The sequence below is a fragment of the Pelophylax lessonae genome (genome assembly GCF_965119305.1).
Source record: "Pelophylax lessonae genome assembly, chromosome: 2".
Taxonomy (NCBI): domain Eukaryota; kingdom Metazoa; phylum Chordata; class Amphibia; order Anura; family Ranidae; genus Pelophylax; species Pelophylax lessonae.
Genome location: NC_138769.1, coordinates 611,576,176 through 611,587,048, shown reverse-complemented (window position 1 = coordinate 611,587,048; position 10,873 = coordinate 611,576,176). Strand labels below are relative to the sequence as shown.

The 10,873-nt window shown below is 40.5% G+C and overlaps 1 protein-coding gene across 1 annotated transcript in view; it reads right to left on the bottom strand.

The window, feature by feature from the left end:
• Positions 1-448: 448 nt before the first annotated feature.
• Positions 449-10,873, bottom strand: part of CUL5 (cullin 5) — a 135,194-nt gene continuing 124,769 nt past the window's right edge. The window contains exons 16-19 of the mRNA XM_082248438.1: positions 5,741-5,902; positions 4,536-4,654; positions 3,813-3,936; positions 449-1,057 (exon numbers count right to left, since the gene is read on the bottom strand). Of these exons, the coding sequence (XP_082104564.1) occupies positions 863-1,057; positions 3,813-3,936; positions 4,536-4,654; positions 5,741-5,902 (600 nt within the window). The 3' untranslated portion in view covers positions 449-862. The remainder of the gene's footprint in view (positions 1,058-3,812; positions 3,937-4,535; positions 4,655-5,740; positions 5,903-10,873) is intronic.

Here is a 10,873-nt window from a genome sequence, read left to right as displayed (position 1 = left end):
GGAGATCACACGGCCAATTGCATAGGCATTCCACTGCATGACTCCCCACTGTGGGATTCCAGAGAACGTTTCTTTAGCCTTATATATACAAGTAATAATGTGCCTTCAACAGTGTATAATATATATATAAAATCAGAGGATATAGGGTTTAATGACAGGTCCACTTTCTAAGCTGTTGGTGTTACTAGACTTTAAATGTTCTACAATATTATACTGTATCCTAACAAGGCTTCCTTGCATTGATCACACATTTAAAACAAATATATCAAAAGCATTGTTTATGGGTCAACATGTCCACAAATTAATACAAACCTCTTGATTGAATTATGATATGCATAAAAGATTCACAAAAGTTGTGCAGGAAGGGACGATAGCATATGTTAAATTAATGCAATACTTAAATGTGAAAGTGCTATTTCTGTGGTAGTATTTTCTTTTTGTAGTTTGATTTTCTTTTTTTTTTTCACTTAAAGTCTAACAGTAACAGCGATTCATCAGTGCATGAAACTGTGACAATCCCCTCCCCTGGGGCAAAAGTAGTTACTTTACCAAAAAAACAAAAAAAAAGGAAAAAAATCTGAGATTTCTCTGGTTTGGACAATTCTACTTTACAAGCTCACAAGTTCTTCCAAAACGATTTCCATTAAAACAGCATGCTGGTAAAAGCAAAGTGGACGAGATGCTGTCATGCTGGCAGAATGACATTGGCAACAGATTTCTGTCCTTTCATAGGATAAGGCAGGGGACTGTAATATTTATGCAGTAGAACAAGTCTGGAGTGAGTTCGCTTTTTCGCATAAATATTCTCGGTGACCTGCTCGGAGCGCTCGTCTTATCCGAACCGATCAGGCAGGTCTCTAGATTATGCCATGTAGATGAAAGTGTTGATATCGGACTCATCTCTTCGGATGTACTTGTGTTCTATGAGCCATTCAATTTGTTCTTTAATCATTTTTTTCTGTGGCAAGAACATGTTTTTCAAAATTTCTACTAGTTCGGTCTGGAGCTGAGCATTGGTAATTTTCTTTCTCATCTTCATAATTTGAATAATGGCCTCCTGGAAAATCAATCAGAGGTTTCAACATAAGGAGAGGCTGATAACAGAGAACAGTGAATGCAGTTATAGTCAATTTCCTTACTTTAAAGGCAAACGGCTCAATACACAGATGAAATACATAGAACGTGGTGTTTTACCCACCAAATGATTGTATTTTTGCCATTCCAGTCCTGAGAATTTTACAGCTTGCTACATTTCACAGCTCTATCTGGCAGGACAGGAGACCGGATTTTTCTCTGCTGCAGTTCAGTAACACTTGCAGGTCTCGTGTCTCCTACCAGCCTGTGACTGGACAGTAAAAAGAGAAGCAGCACACGGATGAGTTCATCTGTCAGTTTGCTCTCTCCATCTGTCAACATGCTACTGGTTAGCACATAAGCACTGTAACACAAATGATTGGCTCTTTGTGTTACTTCTTCATCTTCTAGTCTGAGCGCTGCATGCGGTATAGTGTACTGCAAGAAACTAATACCAGGTCGAATTCAGCACTGCTTTCCTTTCACTAATGAATCCAGACCACTCCTCCGCTGTGAGGATACCTATATCTTTATGCCATTATGCTTCATTATTTGCCATGGCATTCATACAGCTTGTCAACAGAAGTGTATTATAGATTTTTGCAATGAACCCTCTCCTATTTCAATTCTGTCTGAGCTATAATACTGATTGCAAAGGCAAAGTTTGCTGTAAACGCAAGCTTTTAAAAGATTTTGACTGAGCTTTCAAACTGTAATGGATTTCCTGGTGAATGGAAGGCAAGCTGCAAAAAGGCAAATTAGCTGGCCCTTTAAACTAAGGCACCAGAACACCAAGCTGTCTGCATTCTCCTTAACATGAATACAAAGAAATACAGAAGATACCACTGTAGGTCAATGACCAGCAACAGGTATGCAGCGAATAAAGTCACAAGAAAGTCAGAATTTCAGATCTGCATACTTGTTCTAAGTCAGTGCCTTTAATTAAAAAAAATACGTTACCCCAACATTTCATATTCCAGATATGTGCCTGCTGTATCATGTACTTGTATAAAACTATTCTGTTCTCTTTGTAATGCTTGCTTTGTGTAAACTACACAGTGTTTCCACCAGTCCCTCTGCTTTCCTAACAAAAACTGACCACACTAAGCAGGAGAGCACAAGGTGGACAGTTCTCTGGCTGTATGAAGGAAAGATATTGGTGTTAAGCACCAACAGTACCCATGCAGTGGGAAACAATGTGTAGATATAAATGAATACAAAAGGTGTAAAGTGTAAGGAAATATATCCTAATTGGGAGCCGCAACGTAAACGGGAAAAGTGAAGAAAATTATATAGTGACATATAATGGCTGCGCGCGACCAATCTAATACACTTTAGTGTTATGTGCAAATAACAAATTTAACTCTCAAATAAATAACAGATACAAACATGATAAATCAATGCAAACTAGTTGCCAGGTGCACGTATGGATATGCGCATACACTTGATGGTATGTGCAAAAGTGAATAAGTAAATAAGTATAATTAGATATAAATATAAATAAATCTCAAAGGAATATAACACAGGGGTTGGCATCTACAAAGCAAACAGAAAAGCCAACAACCCCACAACAATAAGGGTACCAACCCGAAAAAGGCTCAGATGACAGTTTCAAGCATCTTGTGGCTGAAACTAGTAATAGCTGAGCACCTGAAAATCCACCTGGTAAAAAACTGAGGAACGTGTGAACAAATAACCTGGCAAAAGCAGAAAAATCTGTATTTGTCAGATAGTCCACATTAAGCTGAAATAACCCAGGTACTGAACGAGTTCTGTATCTGTAGCAGAAAGCATCAGGAGGAACAACAAATGTGGTGTTCATGTTTTTCTATTGAAAAGGCAGGAAGAAGTGAATCAGCCAGGAGGAGTGTTACAACCATGTCACCATCCTAAGACAAAGCGGGCATGGGAAAAAACGCTACATTTGAAATTAGGTGAAAATATACAACAAGCCAAAAGCGTCAGAGACAAGTATAATGGGGAGTAACACAAAGGATTAACTCCCCATACCTGTATCTATGCAGTCAACTGTGTGCTAAACACTGCAAGTTGTGTGGAGCCTGGAATGGTTTAAATTTCAGGGAGAGTGTTTTAGCTTATCCATCTCCCTATACCGGTTAACGGTTCAAGCTTTGCCCATCACAGTGGGCATACTCCTGAAAGGGTCTTCAGGGGCTAGGAACTATAGAAATGGACCACAGCCCTGGACCTGTACAGCACTCTGTGGCTAACTGTACTTGTTGCAACAACCTGCCAAGGTTAGCACCTAATGTGGGATCCAGTGCACAAAAGCAAATAATACAGGTGACCCTGTTATAGTGGGGTCCAGGTACAGTCCAAGAGGTAAACACAGAGGGTTACCAATCCAGAAACTGCTAAACAGCCTAGGGCAATAAGCAGTTAAATCTTGAAAGCAAAGGTATGGTTTAGAAAGTAAAAAACTACAATGGGGAAAGGGTCCAACCCAAAGTGGGTTGGGTTATAAAATGCTTTGCCAGTGTTCAATCACCTAAAGGTAGCCTGCATATAACCCATGGTCTATGGCTACAGTCCTGTACTGTATGATTAGGATACGCTTCTAGATTCAGTAGCTGATTCAAACAATCACTGCTTTGAACTAAGTGCTATAAAAGATTATGTAATGCTGTGGTTACATTAGTCTTTGGGCATAATGTAACATACAAAACTGACCATCTACACAATACATCTCAAAATACAGACAATGTCCCGGTACGCACCTGAGTCCTTAATATTCGAAGCTGTACAATGCCTTCATTTTCTTCTTCCCTCATTCTCTCGGTTGTGAGTTGCAAGCGTCCAATTAAATTGATCTTTCCTCTTTTCTGAACTTTTGCATTTTTTCTTAAGGGAAAAGGTAGAAACAACATTTTCACACGTTAAGAAGCTTGTAAAATAAAATCTCCAACTAAACTTCTGAAGTATGGTTTCTTTGCTTAATCAATTTAAAGGGAAGCTGCCATGGAAAAAACTATTGTGAGAAGCTTTACATAAGAGAAGCCATTCTACAACTGCTGGGCTGCAGAGCAGTGTAGCTCATAGTGACTGACACCAAGGTCTTAGAACTAGCATGAGATGACTTCACTACCCTTCCTCACGTGTCACAATATTTGCTTTGTGATTGGTCCAGCACTTTCACTATCAGGAGTAGAGGGAAAAAAATCCCCCAATTCGGACACTAGTTCAGTTGACATTCATCATAGGTAGCATGTCCCCTCACTTTAGGGAGATTTGCACTCATTTTTGTTGTTGTATCTCCTTGACAGGAGGTGAGGATAAATCCTCCCAGTGGCCAGCAATAAAAACCTGAAAGGTTTTTAGATGTATACTTTTGCCACTTTTTATAGAGTGCATCTGTGCAGATCTCCTTCATTGTGTGCCAGCACTCCTCTGTTATATACCTACCAATCAACACAAGCCAAGCTTTTTTTAATCACACTTACATCAAGCTGAACTCCTGGTTAACTGAAAACAAGGTGCCCTCTGTGAAATCTTTAGGAGAATTTACTTGTGGTTCATAGGACAGAACTTGCCTCTTCAGTTTTGGGAAAGCTACAAGAGACTGAATTAAGTAAAAGAAATTAACATACACTCAATGAATATTAACACATAACATTAACTGTCTGTCCAGCAAAGCAATAAACCAAAGCATAAAATGATGCGCTTCTCTGGTTCCAAGACAATCTGCCCATCTTTGGAGGCTCCATGTATACCGAAAGTCAAATTTAACGACGGTAAAAGATATAGCAGAAAAGAGCCCACCACATGCAGATAAAACACCCTTTAAATAATAAAATGTGAATAAACGTACTTCGAAAGTAGCGACTTGATCATACTAAACCACCAGTAGATCAACTCCAATCAGATGTCAGGTCATAGTACGGATACAAAACTGCCACTTCCTTGAAGCCAGCAAAAGGAGAGATAGGGTGCGATGATGGTGGAATTCTAAAGGACACTGAACAAAACTAGGGGTGAAAAATCTGTCTTCCATCACAGCAACTATACTTGCTATGATGAAGCATTTTTCCCCCCCAGTTTTGCCCAGTCTTCTTTAGAGTTTCATCCATCTTCGCACCCCATCTCTCCTTTTGCCAGCTTCTAGGATGTGATAGTTTTATATCTGTACTATGATCTGACATTTAATGGGAGTTGATCTACCTGGTGATTAGGGGTGGGTTCACGTGTTAGGATCCTATTCCAAGCCCACCTGAGCAAGCACGGCAAGAAATCGTCACCTGTACTGGGCTAATCATAAGCAGCGAAGGCATTCCCTATCCTGCAGTTGCATATTATATTATATTATATATATATATATATATATATATATATATATATATATATATATATATATATATATACACACACACACACACATACACTCCTTGTACGTGTGTGGCTGCAGGATGATGAATGCTCTGGCTGTTAATTATTGACCCAGTACAGGTGACAGTTTCCTGGGATCATTAAGGTGGGTTGGGACTAGGATTTGAAGACACCGGAGCTCATCCCCACTGGTTTGATAGATTGATCAAGTTGCTACTTCATCTTTTTTTGATTAAAGGGAGTTTTACCTGTACTAACTGATGTGCTCCGCTTGGCTTTATCTCATAAATGAATCTCTAACAAACAAAACATTTACACATACCCAAAGAGTCCTCCTCAGCTCTGCATCCGGTAATTCTGTTGCTAACTTAAGATTTTCAAAACTAATCTTTTCTTTAGGCCTTTGGTTCCAAGCAAACAAAACAGCCAGCTGAAATGTTGTCACCTCAAGGTCATACTGTCCAACTTCATTCTTAAAGGTTATCTGTAAAATAAAAATAATAGTGGTTGAAAGGAAAAGGGAGCCAATCATTTACAAAATACAGGAGCGGTTTTGATTTAGGCAGGCCATAGACGGTGTAAATTTATTTTCTGCAACTACGGGTTGCAGGAAAGAAATTTGCATGATTCCCCCAACAACACAGACAGCGCTGACAGGTGAATCCCTCCTGCCGAGCAATTGTCTTTTTCCGGCGGGGGCGGCAGTGGGCGGTGGAAACCGTCCATCCTGTGAGAAGATAGTGATTATGGCTAGCGGCTATAGCAGCTGCTTGTGATAATCGCAAAAAAATCTGGCCTGGATGGTTGTACCAAAGTTGATCGATCGTTTTATGGCGAACCTGGTGGTTGCCTGCTGAACCGGCCAAGATTCAAACCATGTATGGCCAGCCTAACAGTCAGCTCCCAGGCTTTACTGACCCCGTACTTGTTTTTTAAAAGGTCAGCAATGGCAGCTTCTACATTTCTGGTTCTAAAAAAATATACTGAAATGTGGACAAAACACAAAATGAACACAAATATATAGTATTGTCTCATGCCTATCTGTAGAAAATAAAGGATGAGCCCAACCGAACGCTAAAATCTCTACATCTGCAGACATCCACAATCTAAGACTAACCTATTTGACCCTGTAAAGAAGAAATCAGTATAGATACCCATTTTGAAGAAGATCTGATCCGGTCCCACACTGAGCTGTCAGCGGCAGCTTCAATGTGGGGGCGGGTGCAGAGGAGGCAGCTGGCAATGGAATCCCCATAGTAACTCTAGGGGTGCCGTCACTTCCCATTCATTTCACAGTCGGCTTGTCGGCTGTCTCCCCTGCAGAGCTTCCGCCGCTGGAGACCGGACCAGATCGGCTTCAAAAAAGGTATGTATAGTGATTTCTTCTTCTTTCTATCTACAGGGTTAGACAGGTTAGTCTTAGATCATGGATGTCTGTAGATGTAGAGATTTTAGTGTTAGAATGGACTTCCCCTTTAAGGAAGAATGGAAACATGCTACAACTGAGACCACTAGAGTAGAACTACATGTGTACAGTATGTCTCTGATTTAGGGTGGAACATGTAACATGTTTCAGCAGCTGCAGCCACCCCCCCCCCCCCCTCACGAGGTATGAGCAAGCAGTAACACTGACAGGTCTGCAGGCATCCTGCATGGCATCAGCGATCACTGGTGCAATGCTTTACAGGCCTCTACAAGAAAAAATAATAAATGCACATTTTTTTACCTGTATTTTTTTTTTTTTTTAAACAGGTGAATGTATCCTTTAACTGTTTATTTACAATGACTTATAATGGATCTAGTAGGCCATGTAATATGTAGGTATAGCATTGTAAGGCATTTATTACCTCCTTAGATATCACATTACTACCCCTGACAACTCCATCAACTGTTTTCAAAAGAAGTATAAAACCAACTTTATATAGGCATTACCACAAATCAGCATCTACTTCCTTGACTAAGATGTTGGCTCAGGGATTACACACTAACGGCTGGGGAATTTTTATCTGTGTTCAAAAATAGATGACACAGATCAGCCCACTAGCAGCAGCCTCTCACCCTGTGACTTGCTAATAGATAACAATGCAGTCACCTGATGAGAAAAGACTGGAGGAAATGCTTCCTCCTGTCTGCTGCTGACTGATGACAGGTAAGTCACTTACCTGAAGCACAGGGCCTGTTTTTAATGATAAAAGGTGGATAATAACCAAAAAATAAAAGAAAAGATTATAGATATAGGTCCAGTACAACAGATTTTGTTTTCATTTGATACAAGCATTGATATAACCATTTCAGTGTACTCTATAAAATGCTGCTGAGTATTAGTACTACACTGTATAATGTAAACGCAACAGCAGCACAACATGGTTGACAGCACTACACCATAAGAACCAGTGTCAAAGCTCATTAACCACTTGCCGACCGCTCCATAGCAGATTTACTGTTACAGGGTGGCCATTCTGTGCAAAATCACATATATATATATAAATAATAAAATACATAATACATAACATCCCTTAGTAAAAGCACCACACAAAGTACACAAAAACACTGGCTAGGCACACATTTAACCCTTTGATCGCCCTCGATGTGTAACCCCTTCCCAGCCAGTGTCAGTATAGAGACAGTGCATATTTTTAGCACTGATCACTGTATTAGGGTCACTGATTCCCACAAAGTGTCAAAAGGGTCAGTTAGTGTCCGATTGCTCGCCACAATATTGCAGTCCCGCTATAAGTTGCTGATCGCCACCATTTCTAGTACTATATGAGAAAAAATTTAAAAAAATTCCAGCATATATGCCATAGTTTGTAGATGCTATAACCAATCAATATACGCCTACTGGGATTTTTTTTTATCAAAAATATGTTGCAGAATACATATTGGCCTAAATTTATGAAGAAATCTGATTTTTTTCTAACTTTCCTTTTTTTATGTTTTATATACATGTTTTATAAACATATATGTTATAAGGTCTCCAACATCCACCAGCTCCCTGATGTTGTCATGTAGGAATGGAAGAGGACTCCAATGGTAGCCTGTGAAGCTCTGGTGAACTGCATGCCCAAGAGGGTTAAGGCAGTGCTGGAAAATAATGGTGGCCACACAAAATATTGACACTTTGGGCCCAGTTTGGACATTTCCACTTAGGGGTGTACTCACTTTTGTTGCCAGGGGTTTAGACAGTAATGGCTGTGTGTTGAGTTATTTTGAGGGGACAGCAAATTTACGCTGTTATACAAGCTGCACACTCACTACTTTACATTGTAGCAAAGTGTCATTTCTTCAGTGCTGTCACATGAAAAGGTATAATAAAATATTTACAAAAATGAATGTAAGGAGTGCACTCACTGTTGTGAGATATATATATATATATATATATATATATATATATATATATATATATATATATATATATATATATATATATATATATATATATATATTATGTCTGGTTTTTTTTTTTTTTTTTTGTTAATAATGTAATAATGCAAAAAAAAAAAAAATGCAGTGGTGATCAAACACAACCAAAAGAAAACTATTTGTGGGGAAAAAAATACATACATTTTATTTCGGTACAGCGTTGCATGACAGCGCAATTGTCAGTTAAAGTAACTCAGTGCCGTTTCACAAAAAATGACCTGGTCCTGAAGGGGAGTAAATCTTCAGCAGAGCAAGTGGTTAAAGATGAACTCCGGGAAAACTGCATTTTTGTAAGAACTTAATGTAAATCCTTTTCTCTGAAGTTCATCGACAGACGCAGCTCCATCTAGTCAGAGACTATAGGGTTATGCTCTTCCTATAAGGAATAGGCACTAGGCAGGAAAAAAGCTTAACCCCACCTATGGGGCTGTCCCTGCAAGCATTACACTACACACCCTATCATCAAACAGTTTAGTTGCAAACAGTGTTGAGAATAAAAGAAACCCCATTCACTCAGAAGTAGAGGGGCGGGTGTTGCGTCTGTCGAACTTCAGAGAAAAGGATTTTAGGGTAAGCTCTTACAAAAAAAAAAAAAAAAAAACAGCTATCTTTAAACAGCAGCCTGCAAAACCTTGCGGTCAAAGGAAGCATCCGAAGATGCCAACACATCTACTTTGTAGAATTTTATAAACGTATGCACGTATGTTTTCAGATAGACCCTGATCGCCCGAACCACATCCAAAGAGTGCAACGCAAATTCCTTAAATGTTTGGGCTTAGGGCAGAGTGAAGGCAACACAATGTCTTCATTCAGATAAAAATCAGAAACAACCTTAGGAAGAAACGACTGATTAGGTCGAAGTACCACCTTATCCCTGTGTATCACCAGATAAGGTGAGTGGCAGGACAACGCCGCCAGTTCAGATACTCTGCGGGCGGAAGTGATAGCCACCAAGAAGGCAACCTTCTGGGATAAAGAAAGCAGAGAAATCACCCAAATGTTCTCAAAAGGAGGCTTTTGGAGAACAGATACCAGATTGAGGTCCCACGGAGGTAGCGGGGACCTTCTCGGTTCACCTTCTTCTAATGGTGCACTCCCTGTATAAAAGGTGCGAATCAAAGCATGTGTAGCTAACGGGCGTTGGAATTATATAGCCAAACTCGACACTTGGCCTTTGATAGTGACCAAAATCAACCGCTGTTCAACTCCTTTCTGCAGAAAGGCCAAGACCCTAGCTATCTAAAACAAGCGAGGGTGCACCTTCAGTGATTCACACCGTGAAAGATACGATTTCCACCTATGATGATATATCTGCCTAGAAGTCGACTTCCTGGCCTTCAATAACGTAAAAATTACAGAGTCAGAAAGACCTCTCTCAACATCTGGCTTTCAACAGCCATGCCGTTAAAGCCAACGGCTGTAAAGCAGGATGGAAGATTGGACCTTGAGACAACAGATCTTCCCTGAGAGGAAGTCTCCAAGGAGCATCAGCAACCAACCTTACTAGGTCTGTGTACCAAGACCGGCGAGGCCAGTCCGGAGCCGCCAGAATGACCAGAATTCCTTCCACCTCTATCCTGCGCAGAAGCCTAGGCAGGAGTTTCAAGGGAGGAAAGGCAAAAATCAGCCGATACTGACCCCAAGGAGCCACCAGAGCGTCTGTGCCGTCGGCCAGAGGATCTTGAGACCTGGCTGCGAAACTCTGAACCTTCTTGTTGAGGCAAGAAGCAAAGAGATCAACCTCGGGAGTTCCCCCACCGAACACACAGGAGATGAAACACCTCCGGGTGCAGTGACCACTCCTCTTGATCCAACACCTGACGACTCAGGTAATCCTCTTGCCAGTTCTCCACACCTGGAATGTGTACAGCAGAGAGGGGTGAAATAAATATTTCCGCCCAAGCCAGAATCTCAGCCACCTCTTCGGCTGCCAAGACACTCTTGGTGCCCCCCTGGTGATTGATGTAAGCCACAGCTGTACCGTTGTCTGATTGAATCCAAACTGGACAATCTTGCATACGAGTCGTCCAAT